This window comes from Peromyscus californicus, unplaced genomic scaffold (genome assembly GCF_007827085.1).
Source record: "Peromyscus californicus insignis strain IS unplaced genomic scaffold, ASM782708v3 Scaffold_19__1_contigs__length_69161282, whole genome shotgun sequence".
Classification (NCBI taxonomy): Eukaryota; Metazoa; Chordata; class Mammalia; order Rodentia; family Cricetidae; genus Peromyscus; species Peromyscus californicus.
Genome location: NW_026294491.1, coordinates 52391687 through 52414685, shown reverse-complemented (window position 1 = coordinate 52414685; position 22999 = coordinate 52391687). Strand labels below are relative to the sequence as shown.

The 22999-nt window shown below is 41.6% G+C and overlaps 1 protein-coding gene and 1 non-coding gene across 3 annotated transcripts in view; both read right to left on the bottom strand.

Moving 5' to 3' along the window:
• The window catches only part of Kcnq5 (potassium voltage-gated channel subfamily Q member 5), a 557372-nt gene that overhangs the window by 8472 nt on the left and 525901 nt on the right, over positions 1-22999 (bottom strand). For both annotated transcript variants that reach the window (XM_052745346.1, XM_052745345.1), the window contains one exon: positions 18266-18374. In XM_052745346.1, the coding sequence (XP_052601306.1) occupies positions 18266-18374 (109 nt within the window). The remainder of the gene's footprint in view (positions 1-18265; positions 18375-22999) is intronic.
• LOC128115091 (U1 spliceosomal RNA) lies at positions 1304-1467 on the bottom strand. Its single transcript, XR_008219987.1, has one exon. It is a non-coding gene; the product is annotated as a U1 spliceosomal RNA (small nuclear RNA).

Here is a 22999-nt window from a genome sequence, read left to right as displayed (position 1 = left end):
GGGAGATGGTTCATTTGGGAAATTGCTTGCCATATAATCATGAAAACTTGAGTTCTGACTCCCAGTATCCATGTAAAAAGCTGGCTGTGGTGGCATATACCTCTAATCCCAGAACTGGGGAGGTAGAGACAGGAGGATTTCTGCCGTTATTGGCCAGCAAGCATAGCCAAATTGATGAGATTTGGGATTTTTTTTCATCTCAAGAAAAAAAAAATAAGGTGAAATTTGAGGAAAACACTTGCTGTTGACATCTGAACTCTACATGTGCTCACATGCACATGTGTACACACACACACACACACACACACACACACACACACACACACACACACACATACACAGACAAACAAACATACACCACTTTCAAGCACACCTTCAACTATAAATAGAATAGCTGTCCAAGTGGTCTTTTATGTAATTACACCTTCCTTCCTTCCTTCCTTTCTTTTGTGTGTATTCATATTCATATGACACAGCGCATGTGTCAGGTGTGAGGAAATCCTGCAGAAGTCCATTCTCTCTTCCTGCCGTATAGGTCCCAGGGATCAAATTCAGGCTATCAGGCTTGGCTGCAAACATCTTTACCTGCTAATTGTACGTTTTTTTTGAGAAGCAAATGTATTTGCATATCTTGGTTGTTCTTTCGAAAATAATGCATACTAGTTTGGAAATTTGTGAAAAAGTTCATAAACTATTTCTGCATTATAGTGTTGCATTAGCTAGCCACTTTTATTTTAAGCATACTTTATCAATGGAACTTGGATATAAGCATTTTTAGGACTAAGGGATCACTCATTATGATGCCTCCCTTAGCATGAACCCCAGATTTTAAAAGAGTATTTCTTCAGCCACTTTCATGATGCTCATTTGGTTTGATAATCAGTTCCTGCAATAGTGTCATAAAGTGCCTGCTAAGAGCAAAGGAGTGTGACATTTTAATTAATCTGTGCAGCCTCATTGCTGGTAAATGTTAAACCTGTTGGTGTTTTTCAACTATTAAATAGTTCACTGATTCTTATTATCACAGTCGTGGATTCCAGGCGGGGAATTGGTCTCTGTTCGGAAAACCTAAAATTTATAGTCTCTTGGAAAGATTAGAGTTTGAAAAGAAAATATCCATTACCTGTCTGAAGTGATAGTTTGTTTCATTCAGTTCAAATTGCTTAGCACAAAGCATAAACCCTATCTTCTAATTGTATCATTAACCTGTTAGCCTCAAATTAATTATAAGCCAATTACTGTTGAATTGCTCATCCACAGCATCCCAACTCTTTTCTTCTTTTTTTTTTTTTTTTTTTTTTTTAAGGGGAGAGCGTGAACGCAGTCCCCCACTACCACAAATTATGCAGTCGAGTTTCCCGCATTTGGGGAAATCGCAGGGGTCAGCACATCCGGAGTGCAATGGATAAGCCTCGCCCTGGGAAAACCACCTTCGTGATCATGGTATCTCCCCTGCCAGGTAAGTATTCCCAACTCTTTTCAACATATTTTTTCACCAATCCCATTATTCAGGAAAGGGATGTTGTATTTGTTTCTTCTCCCCCTCCTTCTTCCTTTTGGTGTTTCAAGACAAGGTTTCTCTTTGTAACAGCCCTGGCTGTCCTGGAACTCACTTTGTAGACCAGGCTGGCCTCTGACTCCCAAGAGCTGGGGTTAAAGGCTTGTGCCATCATACTTGGCAATGTATTTCTTTCTTTCTTTTTCTTTTGTTCCTTAACTAAGACATTTCGGCAAAATTATTCAGTAGAAAGTAAAGGAAATCTGGGTGGGGCTAGGAAAATGTCTCAGTCGGTAAACTGTTTGCTGACATGAGGGCCTGAGTCTAGATCCCTAGCATTCACTCAAGAACTCAGGCACATCAGTGTGCATCTATAATCCCATCACAGAAGTTACCTGGAGTTCACTAGTCAGCCAACCTAGTCCAGTCAGGGAGCTCCAGGTTCAGTGAGAGACCCTGCCTCAAAAATAAGCGGGCAATCAATTGAGGAAGACATTCAATGTCAACCTCTGACCTTCACCTGTCCATGCACATCTGTGTGTGCGTGCATCTGTATGTACCACCCACTTGAACATGTACACTCACCACACTTGTATGCATAATACGTTATGTCTTAGCTTCAATAGCACTGGGAGAAATATGCTTTCCTGCTTTCTACATATTTTGGGAAGCAGAAGTACAATGATCTTAGATTGACACCCCAACCACTATGTAGCAAAGCACGATCACACCCAGGTCTGCCTGGCTCCGACTTTATGTCCTGACCTCCTACGGTAACAGTCCTGGAGAAATGAGAAGGCAGAGTGGGGTCCTCAGAAGTTCCTCTTTTTCTCCCAAGGGTAGGGGAATGTGGACTTCCAGACAGGGCAGAGTGCTTCCACTGGCCGCAGCTTGGGTGCAGTAACCTCTGTTGTGTTGTGTCTGGCCTGACGTAAACACCCTCCAAACTTAATTACCTCTTTTTTTCCTTAATGAAGACATCCCCTTACTTAATTGATAAAGCATTGCATTAGTTAGTTCTCTATGGCATTTATTTGATTTGTGTGTTGCCTTTTCTACTTTTTAACTGTACATACCACAGCATGCATGGTACCACATTTTAGGATCGTCAACACAATAAGAAAGAAAATATGGCTAGTGTCTAAAAGAGAATAAAACTTTGGGCTAAGCGTCAAGGTGCCTCTTTATAGTCATTGCTACTCAGGAGACTGAGCAGAAGGTTTACTGAGTGAGGAGTTCAAGGCCAGTGTAGGCAACATAACAAGATCCTGTTACAAATGGCAGAGCAACAACAATAACCTTAGTTTTCTGTTTCTGGGACACTACTGTAAGTATGTCTGAAATGATCTGTTCCAAGTTTGCTCTAAGGAAGACTCAGTATCAGTGATGCCCTTTGTCTACATCAGATCTCCTTTTAGTTCTTCAGGGACAGACACATTTTTCGTAATCAAGGTCGGAGGTAGAGAGGGGAATAGCTAGAGGTGAAGGTAAGCTTGAGAGGGTTATGTATGAGTCCATCTTGCCATCCTTGCTTTCTGTGGCAGTTCCTCCATTCTCTGGTCATCACTGGGTTGCCCCAAGTTGCCTCTGCATGTCTAATGCGGTGACCTGGATGTGGGTATACAGTATCATTTGCTGGATGCACAGTCGGGTGGTAAAGGCACAAAGTTGAACAAGACATAGCTCTTGCTCTCTACAACTAAATGCTGCGTGCCTCTCTAATCGTCACACCTTTCTGGATGTGTGGCAATGTGCCGAGCAGTTTATCTGCATCACATCAACTCAAAACTAATAACTTCCCACCTTTGCTCTTTGAGTCAAGGGAAAGCTAAAGAGTTTGAGTAACCTACTCCAAGGTCATACAACTCACAAGAGGCAAGTAATTGCTAATGTCAAGGCCCACAGTCCACCAATCCAGAGAGCTGCTTTATGGGGAGGGTCAGAGGCAGGCAACTCTATAACTGTGAAAAGATTGTACAGGCTAGGCATGCGACCTCTGACACACGCACAAGAGAATGCAAGGCCACATCAATCACTTTCTCCATCTTCATTGCTGTCTTTCTGGAGGGATCCCTGCTTGGAATCCACTCTCCCCCTCACTCCACTATCTTCATTCTCTCAAAAGCGCTCTTCTTTCCAATTGCAAGGTTTTCCTTTTCAATAAATACAGGAGTTCTTTGCTTATTTACGTCCCACTTCAGGATACATATTCATTACTCTCAATGTAGTCTGTCAGTTTTCCTTGGAAATGTATTATCTCCCAGAGAGCACCGTGATTTTTACAATCTATTCTTGTTAGCCTTTGAGAAGAAGAGAGAGCAGGTCATTTTCTGGTTACCTACGGGTGAAAGGAAGTTCATGATTTAATAATTCTAGACTAAGGAAGAAACAAATGTGTTAAAAATTGAGGGAATATCTTTGTGTGTGTGTGTGTGTGTGTGTGTGTGTGTGTGTGTGTGTGTGTGTGTGTGTATGTGTGTGTGTGGTTTTTTGATATAGGGTTTCTCTATGTAGCACTGGCTGTCCTTGAACTCACCCTGTAGGCTGGCCTCAAACTCAAAGATCCTCCTGCCTCTGCCTCCTGAGTGCTGGGATTAAAGGTGTGTTTCACCCCACTTGGCTTAAGGGACATATCATAAGAGAAGCTGTTCTATTATGAGTTTGAAAGGTCTTCTAATTAAATTTTCCCTTCTCCAACACCACTGTATTTCAGATACTAAGACTTTTAGCTATAAGAATAAGGGAAGGAAGGGAGATCTGGGGTTCGGGAAGTCCTGGATTGGCAGGTAGAGGGTGAAAGCTGGTTCTGTGTCTTGGAAGTTCTATGTCTTGCCTCTCCAGACATGAGTGCAAATGCAGAGAAACTAAAACCCCTAGAGGAAGAGCAAGAAGGTATTCTAGATGAAGGGCCAGCAAGTGAAAGTTCTGTGTCCTCTAGGCCTTGTGTTTTCTGCTAGAAAGACAAACCTCTGGGGAAAAAAATGCAGATAGGACCCAATGACACTTAATTTGCACCAAACAAACTTTGGGTTAGAGTTAGCCGTCATCTCTGACCCCTGGTTTAGATAGGAACTATGAGGAAGGACCAAGAAAGCAGGAATAAATTAAAATCTATGAACTGGCTTGTCAAAGAGGCCGAAGACCTTGGTGGCCTCTTCCATGTTTACACAAGAACTTGACTATAGCTTGTTCATTGCCTGGGAAAAAAGGGAGTGTTTGAGGACATTTTTCTAGGGTAAAATTAGGACCTCTAAAATGTATTTGATAATTAGGATGATGACAGTTTTAGATTGTACTAATAGATAGATTAGATATCTATTGTAATAATAGATATATTAGATGATTGTACTTTCTAATATACCCTGAGAGTGGTGTATGGTTATTTTGCAGATAAGAACCTGTGATACAGAGAGAGGCTAAATAACTTGGCCGATATTAAAAAACTATGAAGCATGGAATAGGAAATGAGTCAGTTTGACTCCAGGGTTAAGCCCTTAATTATGACAGTCTACCACTGTCTTAATATTTCGGCACTTTGTACTAGGGCCTCTTTTTACTCACATGTGCTTGGCACGTAACATACTCAGCAAACCTTTACCTATTGTTACGGCAATTTCTGACTGGCCTTTGGAGGATAAATAAAAAGTTGAGAAGTCAGGTACACACTCAGCAGTCAGTTCCATCAGTGGACTAACACCACAGACAAAACTAAGAACTCATGTCTGTCTCCTTAGATGCTGTCGGTAAGCAAGAGGCTAGGAGTGCAAATGATCCTGTTGAACAAATCTGTCATGCTCTCACAGCACCACTAGAGGGCAGAAAAGACTCACCACAGACTCAAATTGGCACCTCTTCCCCAAACTGGAGAAGCCTGCTCATACATTTTTTTTTTTTTTTTTTCTGAGAACGAAGGAACTACGGCAAAGTTAAACTCCGGGGAGAATATGTCTATAAATACATACACACACATGTGCGCTTCTGAGGACCCAAGGAAACGTAGGTGCATTTATTGTGTTGCCATGAGTTATAAAATCTGGCAAGAGTCTTTCTTGTTCTAGTCCTCTAAATCAGGGTGAAGACATGAATATGCAGAGAGGAGAATAATGGGAAAACAGAAGCAGCAGTGACTGCTGCTGCCACCAAGCAGATGGATGGGCCCGGCCAGCAGCCAAGCCATGTGCAGGGCAGAGAGGGCCCACCCGACTGTGAACCGAAGAGGCGTTTGATTGACTGTGAAGACAGCTCTACTTCCCAAGCTTGGCTGCTCATTGGAATCACCCAGGGAGCTTGGGTCCTGACTCTAATTCTGATTTAATTGGTCTAGGATATGACCCAGAGATTTTTGATTTTCTTGTTCTCTTATTTCGAGACAGAGTTTCACCATGTTGCCCAAGCTGGACTTGAGTTCCTGGACTCAGGTGGTCTGAGTACCTGGAAATATAGGCTGTAGCTCCCACACCAGACTAAGCATCAACATGTACACACACACACACACACACACACACACACACACACACACGCACACGCACACGCACACGCACACGCACACACACACACACACACACACACACACACACACACGCTCCTTTGTAGTGCTAGGGATTGAACCCAGGGCCATGTGAATGCTAGGAAAGTGATTTATCAACTGGGCTACACCCTAAGCCACAGAGATTTAACGAAACTCTTGTTCTTGAGGGCAGCCAATGTAAGGGACAATCCCTTTAAGCCTGAGCACTTTTAGTTTAGTAAGGCAGCTGGCAAACGGGCAGAAGGAAGCACCTGTCAGTCTGTGCAGAGTGCAGAACTGAAGTGTTCAGCTAGGACTGGAGAAGATGGTAGGACATGGTTTCTGGAGGTGACAGGCTCTGCCCGTCTCTAAAGCTCCCGAAATGACTATATATTCGCATCTCGTGTTTCTATAGTGCATGTGTGGTTCCTCTCTGACCCACCTCCCTACTTTGTTTTGGCTTTTGGGGTTCATCTGCTCTGTGGCTTTGTATTTCACAGGTCTTCTAAAGTCTGGGAAACTCTATTTTCTGATATTTGAGTCTCCATGAAAAGTATAGCATCTAACACCTTCAAAATCAAGGGTCCCACCTGGCCCTGGTGGTGCACGCCTTTAATCCCAGCGCTTGGGAGGCAGAGGCGGGTGGGTCTCTGAGTTCAAGGGCAGTCAACAAAGTGAGTTTCAGGGCAGCCAGCACTACACAGAGAAAGCCTGTCTTGAAAATCAAAACAGAATAAATAAATCAAAAAACAAAACAAATTAAGGTCCCAGGGCTCATTCTTGAGTAACATAGAGACTTTGGATCATCATGCCCCTGCCATACCCCAAGATAAACCTCTCTTGATGTTTAGACCTTAACTCAAGAATGGCGTTATTATTTATGGAGCAAACCTAGTAGACAACCAGGTCTGCACGACTTGATAATTTGTGCTTCTATTGTAAGTATAAGTGTTATTCAAAATGATACTTAGTGATATTATTTTCCTGTTAATATATAAACATAATTCAACAATATATGCTTGTATTTGAGGGCACAATATTTACTTATTTTCTGAAGATCCTGCAAATCAAGTTAGAGGAACAGACAGCTAAGACTCATCTACCCTTTTTTTCATCTCAGACTAGGATACTAGTTACTAGGGAAGCTCAGGAGATCGTAGATGCCTGACTCAGTCTCATTCTTTCTATTACTTTTAGCTTAAAAAAATTATTTATTTATTTTACATCCTGACTGAAGCCTCCCCTCCTTCCTCTTCCCCTACTTCCTCCTCCATCTCCCATCCCCCCCAATCCACCCCTCCTATGTATTTGCTCAGAAAGGGACAGGCCTCCCATGACATATTAAGCACCCCCCCCCCATTTAGGCTGGGCAAGGAAATCCATGAGGAATAGGTTTTAGCCATTTAGCTTTTTTAAAAAAAAGATTTATTTTATGTATGTGAATGTTTTGCCTGCATGTATGTATGCACACTCTGTGTGTATTTGGTGCATGTGAAGGTTAGAAGAAGGCACCAGATCCTCCGCAAGTGGAGTTATGGATAGTTACGAGTCACCATGTAGCTGCTGGGAACTGAACCTGGGTCTTCTGAAAGAGGAACAAATGCTCTTAACCGCTGAGCCATCTCTCTAGTCCCACTTTTTGGCTCTTAGTAGAGATATGCAAATCGACTTCACTTGGATACAGTCCGTCTAGTGTCCTCACTAGAGGTTGCAAGCTGGTACACCAGTTGTCTGGCTTAGAGCAAATTTTGTGGCTGCATTGTTTCCACTTCTGGCAAAAGAGCCCCTTCTTTTCTTCTTCCTCCTGCTGTTGTTCGTCTTCCTCCTCCTTCTCCTCTTCTTTTTGGTTTTTGAGACAGGGTATACACACGTATATCTCTGGATATCTCTTGGTATCCTGAAACTCACTATGTAGACCAGACTGGACTTGAACTCACAAAGATCTGCCCACCTTTGCCTCCTGAGTGCTGGGATGAAAGGCATGTACCACCATGTCCAGCCTGAATTATTATTGTTCTCTAGCTGAAAGACTGAGGAGCATGTTCTATAGATTTGGAGAATTTTCTTTTTAAGAGTGTAAGGTAAGAAAACATATGCAGAAACTTGTAGATCCAAGCAAGTCTATAAATAGTTAATTTCCTCCCAGGGTCTGCTTAACCTTGCCATGTTAACTAAATTTGGGGATTTTGTTTTTCTAGGAGTGCAAAATTCTGCATAAAATTTAAAGTGTGAAAGGAATAAGTAAATAAGTACTCATACACTCTATTGTTCTTAAATCATTTTGTCCCAGCAACAAAAAGGAGACTCAGTTTTAAATTATAACCAAATAAAAGGTTAAAAAAAAAAACCTCTGTATCATCAAGAGGCACAGTAGTTTAATTCAGCCTCAATGAAAATGTGGCCACAAGTGATTATCTTCAAAACATAAACAAACAAAGAATGTCCTAGGGAATATATTAACTGATTTTAAAAACATGTGCTAAATGATCCTTACAACATTTGCTGGCAGCGCCCTTTACTGTGGCATGGCTGTCAAGAATGTCTCAGTAGTGATGTGAAAAACAAACATCCATCACCTCTGCTAAAACAGCAGAGGTGCCACCAGCAAGATTAAGAACTGGTGATGCACCCGGGACCTAGCCATGGATCTCTGCATCCAGATCCCTCAGTTGTTGGATGAGGTTTCTAGCACGACAATTAGGGTGTTTGGCCATGGTGGATCTCTGGGAGTCCAATTAGCGAGAATGAGGAGGGTTTATATGAGCGAGAATTGTTGAGACCAAGGTTAGATAAAGCACAGGGACAAATAGCCAAACGAATGGAAACACATGAACTATGAACCAATGGCTGAGGGGTCCCCAACTGGATCAGGCCCTCTGAATGGGTGAGACAGTTGATTGGCTTGATCTGTTGGGAGGCATCCAGGCAGTGGGACCGGGTCCTGTGCTCATTGCATGAGTTGGCTGTTTGAAACCTGGGGCCTATGCAGGGTCGCTTGGCTCGGCCTGGGAGGAGGGGACTGGACCTGCCTGGACTGAGTCTACCAGGTTGATCTCAGTCTGCGGGGGAGACTTTGCCCTGAAGGAGATGGGAATAGGGGGTGGGCTGGGGGGAGGGTGGGGGGGCGGGAGGAGGGAGAACAAGGGAATCCGTGGCTGATATGTAGAACTGAATTGTATTGCAAAATAAAAATAAATTTAAAAAAACCAACAAACAAACAAACAAACAAACAAACAAGAACTGGTGATGACCAAACAAGCTCATAGATTCAGCAGCAACAGCAACAACAACCTATAATGGCAAATATCACCTCCTCTCTGGTGAAGTATTTTTATCTGAAGTACAAAGTGAGACCTAAGGATCCAGAGTTGAGATTGCATTTTAGGAAGGGGCCAAGAGAATGGTCACATGCCTGCCTCTCAGCACAGGTACTGGCAGAAAGTTGGGAAACTCTGTCATCCAACCAGGGTGACAGGGAGGTCTGATTTGCATATCCACTTCAGACGGTTTGACATGCCATCACTGGCTCTTCAGTTGCTGATCAGATGTGAGCTATTTTGGAGGAGTTGAGTCTTTGCCAGTCACAAAGAAATTCTTGACACCCATGCTCCTATTAGAGCGAAAGATTACAATATCAAGTTTTTAAAAGCGTTCTGTTTGCCATCTGACTTCAAACCCTTCTGCCTATCCTGGTTTTTCCCTCTGGAGTCCCGTTAACTCTGATGGACACTTTCCAAGGACCTCTTACTCGATCTTTCTGAGCTCTTAGCAGCACTTAGCACATTTTAACTTTTGTCTCTTACTCAAGCTGTTTCCTCCAGGTCGTCTTCTGCTACACCTCTCTTGTTTCCATCTGCCTGCCAGTCATCTCTCTGCACTCTTCAAGTCACCCTTTTTCCTTTGTGTCTCTTTGCATCTATTTATTCATTCATTTTTGGCTTTTCGAGACAGGGTTTCTCTGTGTAGTTTTGGTGCCTGTCCTGGAACTCACTCTGTAGACCAGGCTGGCCTCAAACTCACAGAGATCCGCCTGGCTCTGCCTCCCGAGTGCTGGGATTAAGGGCGTGTGCCAACACTGTCTGACAGTGCTTGGCTTTTAATGAGTGTCCAGATTTCTGACTTTGGCCCTCATGCTTATATATAAAGCACTTATCCACTGAACCATCCCTGTAGATTACTTATGTATAGTATTGTACTACCATCCCCATAGATTACGGAGATGGTTCAGTGGATAAGGTTACATATATGTATATGTAATCTACGGGCATGGTAGTATAATACTATATATATAGTATTAGATATATACAGTGTTAAATATATATTATATATTGTATATATTATATATACAGTATTTTATATATATATAGTATTAAACAGTAGTCTTTACTTCTCAATCTTCTCTTTACTTGACAATCATAGCATCTTTTCAAACTTTAGAATAAAGCACCTACCAGATAAACTTGCTTCTGTATATAAAGACTTCTCAGATTCCTACTCTTTAAAATAGTTCAGGCTCCATCTTCAATTTTACCTCTATCTTCCTGGTTTGCCACCCTCTACTAACACACTCTTTCTAATACTGCTTTGCTTCTGCATTTTTCCGTAATTGCAGTTCACCCATGTTTAATACGCCACCCCTCAAATAACCTTCCTGGCTATAGTACCTAACCTACAGGTCAGCACCTCCCTTTTAATCACCTTCCTGGTTATCATACCTAACCTCCAGATCAGCCAGGTTTCTTTGTTCTACCCTTCCCTGAATGCCATATTCTTTAGACCTGTTGATTGATGCACACTCCAACTATCTTATCCTGCTGGACATCATGGCTGACCGTATTTTTCTTGTTGGTCCTCATGACTGTAAGCAGGGATATGTCTCCCTTGTTAATGTCTATCCCTGTGCCCGGTGCACAGGAGAAGCTCAGCTTATATTTTTAGAGCGCATACACTAACTTCCTGGGAGGAAGTTAAAGAGTCTGTAGTTAGACCTCTGTAAAAGAGAAAGAAGAGAGATGACTGCTAACTAATAACTAATAATAACTGCTTATTTTTGCTTCTTCCTTCTCTTCTTCCTCTCCTCCTTCTGCTCTTCTACCCCCTCCTCCTTCCTCTTCTTTTCCTCCACCATATAGCCCAGGTTGGCATCGAACTTGCCATCTTCTTCTTTACCCTTCTGAATGTTGTAGTTGCATGCTATCACACCTAACTTCTTACTTCTTTACAAGTACCTGAGTGACTCTGTGTGTGTGTGTGTGTGTGTGTGTGTGTGTGTGTGTGTGTGTGTGTGTTGGGGGTGGGGTGGGGTGGTGGGACAGTCACACCCTGAGCAGAAAGGAAGGAGAGATCTACTTGGGACATTGATTTATGATTGGATAAAAAAACTAACCTTTAATTCCGAATTATTTATCAGTCTAGATAATAGAATAACTTCAGAGGGGTCATAGTTAGCATACCTTTGGGAAGGGATGCAGGTGAACAAGGCTGTAAATATTTTGGGAACTAAAAACATGTCTTAGCAAAGGGAAAGGAATACTCCTCTCATGTGACTTGTCATGGGAGCAGGCAGGGAGGAAAAGGGTCAGCACTCTTCCTCACAGAGGGGCAGTGGAGAAGGCACACTGAAAGGCACTGAGGAGCCCAGTCAACTCAGGGGCTAATCATTAGCTTGGTTCAGTGCTTACCATAAGTCAGCACAGCTCTCAACAGTTGCAAAAACTACTTCATTTAATCTTCTCCACAGCTAGGGCAATAGTATCACCATCCCTGTGAGAGGCACAGGGCTGGATATAGGATATCCTGTTTCTTGGATCAGATTTCCCAAGCAGCCAGCTCAGAAGGGTAATGATGTAGGGTGGATGATCCATACATAGTGCCAGAACAGAGTCAGTTAAAGAATTCTTTAAGGAGCTAGGGATGTAGCTCATTGGTAAAGTGCTTGCTTGTCTGGTTATGCATGGCCTTGGGCTGCAGTCTCAGTACTGCAAACAAATACACAGGAAGAGAATTCTTTGAGTATTCACTTCTTGACTTTATTATTTTATTTGATTCTTTAAACAGTTGGCTTGACTTGGGATATAAAAGGTTGCCTACCGTGAGACATAATAGGCATGGTGATTATTGCATATAAATATTAAGAGAACATAATAAAATTAGTAGCTTCTCTTGTAGTTTTTCAAAATAATGAGCACTTGAATTAGATTGTTTTAATTATCTTTAGTAGAAAAATAGGTTGTGCAGTATTCTCATTCAGACTTTTGCTTTGTGGGTCCTGGGGATCAATTCCAGGGATTCACATGTGCTAGGTAGGCACTTTGCCACTGAGATAATCATATGAAAAGACACACATTTTCTGCATATATAACAGCAGCTTATGCAGGAACAATGGTCACTGAGGACCTCATTAAGAGTTACTCTCATCCTAGACATAGTAATTCTATGAAACCACACTAGTGAGAAGCATATAAACACCACACTGTGTAGTGAGCAAAGCACTTTACCCAAGTGCCCAGTTCTTTAAACAATACTCTCCTCTTGCCTTAGTGTGCATAGCTGAGAAATAACCTAGCTCAGTGCAAGAAACTTCTTTTGCATTTTTAAAAGGTTATCACTCTGAGGCTTAAAAAAATCTAGTTGCATTGATAAGACTTTCAAAAACACTTGTTAAAACAAATATAAACCATGCATTCATTTATGTGTGAATTTACCCAATACAGTTTTTTTTAATGTGTATAGGAGTCTCTGTGTGGGTGTGTGAACATGAGTGCAGCTGTCCATGGAGGCCATAAGAGGATGCTAGAGTTCCTGGAGCTGGTGTTATAGTCAGTTGTGAGCCACTCAGTTTGGGTGTTGGAAACTGAACTTGTGTCCTCCACAAGAACAGCAATGGCTCTTAACCACTGAGCCATCTTCATCAAGCCCAGATTCACACTTCTGTAGTGATTGCAATACCAATACAAGCATGAAACTTGTAACTGTCGGTGAACTTCAGAAATTCTTAAATAATCAAATGCTCTGTATTATGGAATAGCACATCAAGGTAGTTTATTGACAGTTTCTTTCCTTTTATTTCTTTTTTGTCATGTAAAAAAATCAATATATAAAATAACTGGCTTTATTATGATATTTTCATACATGTATACAATTTACTCCAATAACATTCACTTTCTGTCGACATCCCTTGGGCCCTTCTTCCTATTGCTGGCCCTTTTCCTTCTTTAAATAGTCCCCCCTACAAACTTGATGATTATTTTTTTGAAAGTGTGGATTCTATATATGAGAGGAAGCATGCCATATCAGTCTTTCTAAGGGTCTGACTTACTTCATTTGACACACAACCCAGTTCCATCTACTTTTGTTTCTCTGTAAATGACATTTCATTCTTCATTTATGACTAAGTAGTACTCTTTGGTATCCGTATTCAACAGTTTCCTGTTGGGCCTGTAGACTGATCTCCTAACTTGGTTGTTATGTGTAGCACTTGGGTGATGTTTTTCAAAGAGTGATTGAAAAAGAGGTGTCTTACCACGAAATAGTCAAGGGCAAGTGGGCAGAATGCTGTGTAGCTATCATCAACTTGCTGTTGATTACTTCTCGATAAAATATTTAGAGAACAGTCTGTGGTAATCTTAGAGGAAATGTACCAAATCAAGTCTTCTTTTGAGTAAAGGACATATCTTAGAAATTATCTAAGAAGAATCATTATTAACTGACTTGAAAATTGACATTGAAGGGCTGGACATGAGGCTCATTTGTATGGCATTTACCCAGTGCAAGAAGCCAGGTTTGATTCTCAGCACTTTAATATAGCAGAAACAACAAGCTCAACAAGCTTGACAAACAAATAAAACCCATCAAAAAGAGGTAACATCCTTTATTAAAAAGTAATAGAGTCTTTTTTTTTTAAGGATTTACTTATTATGTATACAGTGCTCTGTCTGCATGTATTCCTGTACACCAGGTGAGGGCACCAGATTTCATTACGGATGGTTGTGAGCCACCATGTGGCTGCTGGGAATTGAACTCAGGACCTCTGGAAGAACAGTCAGTGTCCTTAACTTCTGAGCCATCTCTCCAGCCCTAGAGTCTTTACTATATGAGTCACAGTCATCTTATTTCCTGAGATGTTGGGAGAGATTAAATAAAAACTAATAACTGGATATAAAGAATTGGTACTTTGCTGTTTGTGAATGTAGAAATATTTTTTTCCATACTGTCACCCTTGTGGTGGAACGCATATTTTTTTATCTTTTGTTTTAATATAAACTTGTCTTTTAAGAAAAACCACTATTGTAAGAGTTCCTGGGATACAAAAGACATATTCATGTATTCATACTAAATATTCTTTTTTTTTTTTTTTTTTTTTAAATTTTTTTTTTTTTTTTTTTAAGATTTATTTATTTATTATGTATACAGCATATGTGACTGCATGCCAGAAGAGGGCACCAGATCTCATTACAGATGGTTGTGAGCCACCATGTGGTTGCTGGGAATTGAACTCAGGACCTCTGGAAGAGCAGTCAGTGCTCTTAACCTCTGAGCCATCTCTCCAGCCCCATACTAAATATTCTAACAACCAAGAACAAGAAGGAACATGTCAAAGTAAACTTGTTCATTTAGAGATGGATAATGGTTGGCTCATGCTTAGAGTCAATAATCAACACAGAAAACTCTATTTCAGGTGAGTTGTAGGAGGTGGGTATATTATGACAAACTTCTTGGCCAGCTGATGTTGAACTTAGTCCCTCAGGGAAAGAGCACTTTTGTATAAGATTTAGGGACAAACAGCTGCAAATTTCTTTGCAGAACTAGTTGTATTGGGTAGTCTTTGAATTATGCGTCTTACAAAAATTGTTTAGTTTAGTGTGTAGGTTTATGTGTGTGTTTATTATGTGTGTGTGTTTATGCATGTGAGTGCATTGTCCATTGACTCCAGAAGAGAGCATCAGATCCTCTGGAGCAGAAGTTACAGGTCATTGTGAGTCACCCAATGTGCTAGGGAATGAACTCGGGATCTCTGTAAGAGAGGCCTTAACTGCTAAGCATTTCTTCAGTTTCTGAATCATGTATCTTTACCTTACACACTTCATGGATGAACAACTTCAGGCTGTTATTAAACTCTTTAGTCTAGTGGCTTTTTAGTTTTTTTTTTTTTAAATAATATCTAATTATTTTAAATGAAACTTAGGAGTGATTTAAACAACTCCAGGCAGAATCAGAATATAGGGAAGAAAATATCCCCTAAATACCAAGTATCATTACAGACAACCTCAAAGTCCAGAGCAAACACCTCAGTCATGAAGTTCAGCTGAAAATAAGGACTAAGCGCTGAGGAGATGGCTAAGCAGGTAAGGATGCTTGCTGCCCAAACATGAGAACACATGAGTTCAGATTCCAGCACCTATTTGTAAAAGTCAGACATTTCTACACCAGCCTGTAACCCTGACAGCAGGAGATGGGTGCAAGGTAAAGACAGGGAAACTGCTAAGGCTTGTTGACCAGATAGTTTAATTAAAACATCATTAGCTCCAGGTTCAGTGAGAGACCCTATCTCAAGGCAGTGATAGAGCAAGGTATATGACATTTTTCTCTGGCTTCTGTATGCACACACTGATGTGCAAACTCCCTCTATTCCATACACTCAGATGTGCACTACCCCCACATACAAATAAGAACCATGCTAGGTGTGGTGACAGACACTTGAAACATCAGCCTTGGGGAGGATCAGGTGTTTAAGACTAGCTTTAGCTACATTGTATGTGTTTGTGACCAGCCTGGGCTGTATGAGTCCCTGCCCTAAAAACCAAACAAAACCGAAACGAAAATACAAAATCTCCAACTAAACAGTGATGGAGGGGTGGGGGTGAGGGGTGGGGGAGGGGGAAGAATTCTGAAAAACAAAGGAACTCTGCTAAAGACTTTACAAACGTCAGCTGATTTCAGAAAGGGCAAAGTAAATCTTAAACTGTTGCTAAAGTGCTTAAGACAGCAGAATAAACCTAACTCATTTTCTTTGTCGCAGCCCACGATCCTTTTATTACAGGCTGTGAGGCAAAAGCAAAAGTTTCAGAAGGTCTGCGGAAATGACACAAAACCATGTTACGTTTGACTTTTATGGAGCCTGATCTGCTTCTCCGAGATAAGATTCAATGTACTTGTTGCAAGTCAGAGGAATTTGTGAGCCGAACTCCCCGACCTTTATGTTAGGGCCTATGACGGAAATACTCAATGTATGTAAAGAATCTGAAGGTGACTTGCAGAGCAGTACTGTCCAATACAACTTCTTGTGATGATAGAACGTTGCTGATTTTTTTTTTTTTTGTCCAATGTGGTTGTCACCAGCTATGGGTGCCTTTGGCTGCTGAGCATTTGAAATGGGTATTGTGCAACTGAGCAATTAAATTTTAAACTGTCTTCCATTTTAATTGATTCAAATTTAAATAGCCTTTTGGAATAAGTAGCTTCCATATTGGATAGTGCATTTCTTGGTCCTCACCATCCCTTTAAGAATTTTTTTTTTTTTTTTTTTTGGTTTTTCGAGACAGGGTTTCTCTGTGTAGCTTTGCACCTTTTCCTGGAACTCACTTGGTAGCCCAGGCTGGCCTCGAACTCACAGAGATCCGCCTGGCTCTGCCTCCCGAGTGCTGGGATTAAAGGCGTGCGCCACCACCGCCCGGCCAAGAATTTTTTATGTTATGTGTATAGGTGCTTCACCTGCATGTATGTCTGTCCTCTACATAAGTCTCTGGTACCTGAGGAGGCTAGAAGAGGCCAATGGGCCCACGGGAACTGAAATTACAGTGAGTTGCCATGTGGGTGCTGGGAATCAAGCTTGGGTCCTGTAGAACAGCCACTGCTGCTCTTAACCTCTAAGCCATCTCTCCAGCCCTATCACTATCCTTTAATTGAAGGATTCTGACATTATTTCCCTATGTATTCTGAGTTTCCTGGACTTAAATACATACACAGGTTTGTTTTTTTTTTTTTTTTTGGTGAGGTGGGGTTTCCCTGTGTAGTCCAGGCTGAACTTAGACTCAACAATCTCCCTGTCTCAACCTTCTGAGGCCTGGGATTATAGACATGTAAAATCATGCCTCACTTAAATGTCACTTAGGACTTCTAGGTTGTCCATGGATATATGATAACTATATAACTGGTTGCTCAAAGTGGTACCCAGTGAGGAAGTCTGGTAGTACTTTGTACAGTTACAGTGAGATGTGGGGCATAACTTGAGAACATCCAGGCCAAAAAGGAACCTCCCTTTCTGTAGGGCAATTAACCTTTACTACATTTCTGGTTAGCTTGTGGATACAGATCATTTAAGCACCCTCTGGAGCACATACAGTTTCATAATATCATGGTTTTCTTTACCTCCACAAACGTTTACTGGCAACTTATTTCTGCTTGCCCAGGGTTTCCCAATGAAACCACAAAGTCACATCTAACATCATGCTAAATGGCCAACTCAAACTAGCATCGACTGATTAATTGTGCTGATATCTGAGATTAGAGCAAATATCTGAACATACTAAGTTAGTTTGGATATTTTAAGCCATTTCCTGGCTTTTTGGTAAGATGTAGGAAATGTCAAGCAGAAACTCAGTCCATTCACCCAATATATGCATAGATACAGCTTCTCCACAGGGATTAAATTGGGAAGGCAGAATACACAGCAACTTGTTCATGAACATTATGAATTTTTCATATGTGAATGAGGGTTTGTACATATGAGCTGGAGCTAACATGGGTCCCCTCTTAGCTCTTTGCCAGTGTAGAAGAAGCAGATTAAGATTCCCTACGAACAATTACTTTTCAGAGGGAAGTACGTCACTGCACAGTACCTTGGGCTTCCCATGTTCAGAGCTCAACCTTATTTCAAATAGCTTAGAGTGGTTTTCCTTTGGTACAAAATATGAAACATATGTTATTGAATAAAGGCATAAAATAATTTAAAAAAATCTAGTTGCACCAATAAACCAAACCCTCTCAAAGCAACAAATACAACACAGCGCACTGGTTCTTACACAATCTCCCTAGTGTGGCCTAGCTTTTCAAATCCCACCCACCTTCTTTAACATAGTTCATATTGAATGTAGTATAGTTCTTTATTAAGGAAAAAAAAAAAAACACTTCATGAGTTAAAAAGCATGTGGATGAACACAAAAAGGGGAGACAGTTATTCCAGGAGACTTACCTGCTGAAAACACGGTAATTCAAACAATCAGAGACGTGCCAGACTCACGCTGTTCCCAGTGCTTACCCACCTGATGGCTCGAATGACCGTTTTCAGTGGCGGGGTGAGGTCCTCCACAGACACGTCACACTGGCATCCTTTCTCATCGTATACATCGTCGGTGCCAAGGGCTGTGTCGGCTGCAAGAGAAGACACCCCTTAACACCACCAGCTTCTGTTTAGGAAGTCCCGGGTTGTTTGTCTCATATAGGAAAGTGCGGACACATACAGAGTGAGCATACAACCTGCTGCTGAGGGATAAGGCCAGCCCATTGTGTCCCCCAGGGCTAGCCTTGTCCTTCTACAACTTCAACCTTTTTTTTATTTTATTTGACATGGATATTTTCCTAAGCTCTTTTCCACCTGGAAGATGGTGGTGGTGAATTTGTGTTGGTCCATCCGTGCTTTCTGCCCTGTTCCATGGAAACTAATAGCCATCATTTAAATTGCAGCTGTTTGGAGTTGAGAAAACTGCCTTTGGACTGTGAGTTCACCAGTCTGTCTATCCAGAGCTCAAACCCAGTGACACTGGCCTCATTAGCCCTGTTGCTAAACAAGTTACTTAAGCAGCAGACTGGAGAAGCCTGACTATTTATTGCTTGCTGGATTGGCAATTGTGAGGTCAGGAGAGCTCTTGCTTAAGATAATAGAGTCAAAGCTAAGAGCAGACCAGTTTGCATCTGAAAAGTCAGTTCCATATAAACCAACCAGATTAACTTTTCGGTTAATTTAACATTTGGAAAAGGAACAGGCTTATAAAAAATACTACATTATTGACACTTTGTAAAATTAATAAAAAATAAACTCACATCCTTATATTTTTATTTTCAGCAACAAAATATTAAAAACAGTAAATACATGTAATGAGGAATACATGATAGGAATGTTACAAAGCTGTTAAAATTGATGTTACAGCAGCCTTGAGGCAGGTGGAGGGGCTTGGACCTGCCTCTACTAAATGTACCTCCCCATAGGAGGCCTCACCTTCTTGTAGGAGGAAATGGGGGGTGGGTTGGTGGGGGAGGCTGGAGGGACCGGAGGAGAGAAGAGCAGATCTTTGATTGATAGGCAAAATGAATAAAAATTTTTCTTAATAAAAAAATAAAATTGATGCTGCAGACGAATGACTTAGAAAATATCATATTGTTAAAGATAAATTAATAGAGGCCAGGAATAATTTTGTTCTTTTTTGCCTACTCTATTTTCTAAAGTTTCTACTCTATTTTCTAAAGTGTGTTTTAACTTAGTAACATAAAAGTAAATAGAGAAATAAAAATGCACCCACTAGAGATGGGTAATGAAGCTTGCTAGTTGGTTCAAGCCTCGTTGAGTGTTGACATACACACAGGCCTCAGACTGCCATGCTGTCTTTGCTCAGCAGCCTACTCATTGCCATGAATGGGACAGATTTGCTGCAGACTTTTCTGGTTTGGCTGACATCTGATACACTATTGGAAGTTTATTCATTGAGACTGTGCTTATGTCGGGAATGCAGTCACTACAGTGTTTCATTCCATGAATACTGGCTGAGTGGTCTATGCACTCTGTGCTAAGTGAAAGTGGGTGGAGGTAGAGAAGGTGGGATTCATGCTGCTGAATTTTCCTATATTTTCTTCAGGGTCCCTTTGGCTGTCTTTCTCTCAAAGGAAGTGAGACAGAGACAAACTACTATAATGATAATGATACCTGGGCTGTTGGAATTTATCCTCCAAATTTATGTGTTGAAACTTGGTTGTTGGTGTGACAGTAGGAGGTAGGGTATTTGGGAGGTGATGGAGGCCACAGTGCTAAGGAATGGGCTTGGAAAATGTATGAGAGGACTAGAAGGCTTTTTGTCCAGTTGAGTACTGAGTTATGTCATTAGGAGAGTACTGCGCTATGTCACCAGGTGAGTATGGAGTTGGTCTCCTTGGGAGAATTCAGTAATAGAGCAGCATCTTGGAAATAGAGTTCCAGTCCTTCCAGACACAACCTACTAGTGCCTTGGTTTTGAGTGTCTTAGTTTCCAGAATTGGGAGAAACAAATTTCTATTCTGAATATAATTAGGGTGTCAGGGCTTTTGGTATAGCAGCCCAGACTGAGGCAAATGGCAATCATTCTCTGAAACGTACGCCAGCTCTTTGGTGAAGTCTCTTTACGTATTAGTTTTTATGATGAGAGTCACTCTACAAGTTGTTGGTGGTTTTGTGTGGAAATCAAAGCTCGGATGAGATAAGGACATTGTCTGAGGCCATGAAGTAGTAAGCGAAGCTATGAAGTTGGAGAACCTGTTATTACAATCCAGTTTCCTGAGGCTCCAAAGTCCATACACTCTCTATCGATCATCTGGTGTCAGGCAACAAGGTAAAATATAATAAGATAAAATGGCAATGTCGGGAGAGATGGCACAGGGGCAGGCAAGTGCAGTCTGCCCCGCTGGGTACCTCCAACTTTAAACAAGAGAATACTGATTAACTCACAGCTGATGACCTGGAAGGTAGCTAGCCTGTTCTGCCTAATTGTTCACTTATACATCACAGTCATTTGAGCCTATGCACTTCATATCCAAGGTTAGAGGCGGTTTGCTGTGGGATGGTCTGTATGTCAAATGTGTTGTTGATTGGTCAATGAATAAATCACTGATTGGCCCGTGGCCAGGCAGGAAGTATAGGCGGGACAAGGAGGAGAATAGAGCTGGGAAGTGGAAGGCTGAGGAAGAGACACTGCCAGCCGCCATCAGGATAAGGAAGATGTAAAGTACCGGTAAGCCACAAGCCACGTGGCAAGGTATAGATTAATAGAAATGGATTAATTTAAGCTGTAAGAACAGTTAGCAAGAAGCCTGCCATGGCCATACAGTTTGATACCAAAAAAAAAAAAAAAAAAAAAAAAAAAAAAAAAAAAAAATGGGACTGGCGGGTGAGAGAGATTTGTCCTGACTGTGGGCCAGGCAGGAAAGCTCCAGCTACAAATGGCATCCAACATGGTGTCAAGAGTTTCCACCTAAAAACTAAGAAAAAGGATTCTAAAACGGAGCTAAAAACAGTTCCTAATTGTCTCTCTCAAATGAGCAGCAGCTGCCGGTTTGAGCTACTGATGGGTTCCTAATGTGCGCGCTCAACCTGCCGCCATATGGCGGGAATGAGGCCTCTGCAAATGACACATTAAGCTACATTGTGGATTTAGCCTTTGCTAGTACAAAACAAAAAAAGAGGTTTCTGGGCTACACGCTGCTTGGATAAAAGCATAGACCCACGATGGCTCCCAGAGCTGGCGGTAAGCATACCGCCGCCATGTTGGAAAGCTGCGGTGGGTGGAGCCAGCAGCCACAGCACCAGCGCCGTTTCAGGCTTAGAAGACTACAGTTCAAAACAATAGGCTCAAGCTAATATAAAAAAATAAGCCACGTAAAGATGGCTACCACACAAAGAATCTGGATTATGTTCTCTTTGATATTTGTAACTAAAAAAAACCATTTGATTACAAAAGCTGTTGAGTTATGCCAAAATGTATATTTTAAAGGTACCTTGACTTCAAAATTTGGATATAAAGATATGTTGCTTTAAAAAGGAGATTCTGCTTTTGTTCCCACAGAAAGCCAGAGGCTATGGATTTGTTCCAGATTAAGACACATCAGGTTTGACCAGCCAAGACCCCCTGAAAGGTCTCCGATGACACCATGGCCCAGATGATCCAACATCCAGAACCGTTTCAAAGCAACTGGCTCAGACGATACAACCTCATGGACTACTCCATAATCCTAAAATATTCTTTGTTTCCCCAGAAGATACAGCGCCCCCCTCCAGCAGAAAGTAGTAAGAGAAGCTACGCCCAAATTCCCAAATATACCAAGTTGACTTTGGAGATGTGTAAAGGTTAAAACCTTCCTTTTTAAGAAAAGAAAAGGGGAAGTGCTGTGGGATGGTCTGTATGTCAAATGTGTTGCTGATTGGTCAATGAATAAATCACTGATTGGCCCGTGGCCAGGCAGGAAGTATAGGCGGGACAAGGAGGAGAATAGAGCTGGGAAGTGGAAGGCTGAGGAAGAGACACTGCCAGCCGCCATCAGGATAAGGAAGATGTAAAGTACCGGTAAGCCACAAGCCACGTGGCAAGGTATAGATTAATAGAAATGGATTAATTTAAGCTGTAAGAACAGTTAGCAAGAAGCCTGCCACGGCCATACAGTTTGAAACCAATATAAGTGTCTGTGTTTACTTGATCGGGTTTGAGCGGCTTGGGACTGGCGGGTGAGAGAGATTTGTCCTGACTGTGGGCCAGGCAGGAAAACTCTAGCTACAGCGGTTACTCCTCCTAGCTGATCCCAATCTACCGGCAGTTGCTAGAGACTATGACCTTATTTGTAATAAGGGTTTTACAGACATAATTAAAATATGGTTTGAGATGAAATCGTGTTGGGTTAGGGTAGATAAGAAGCGCAGGAAAATGGTCTGTGTAGGAAACAGAAAGAAGAAGAAACAGGGATGCAGAAAAGCTGAAAGCAGATAATGGATGTACTCCATTATGTAAGCTCAATGAGTGGCAGGGGGTGGGTTCCTCCCCAGAGTCTCCCGAATGAGCCAACCTAGGCATACTCTGATTGTGGACCTCGGAACTCTTGAACTGTGAGGCAATATATTTCCCCTGCTTTAAACCACCCAATATGGGGTGATCTGTTATGACAGCCCAGGAAACAGTTTTCTCCATGGTTTCCAATTCCTTACTCTGGGACAATAATGATGATGATCATAATAGCAGTAGGATTTTTTAGAGAAATCTAATTAC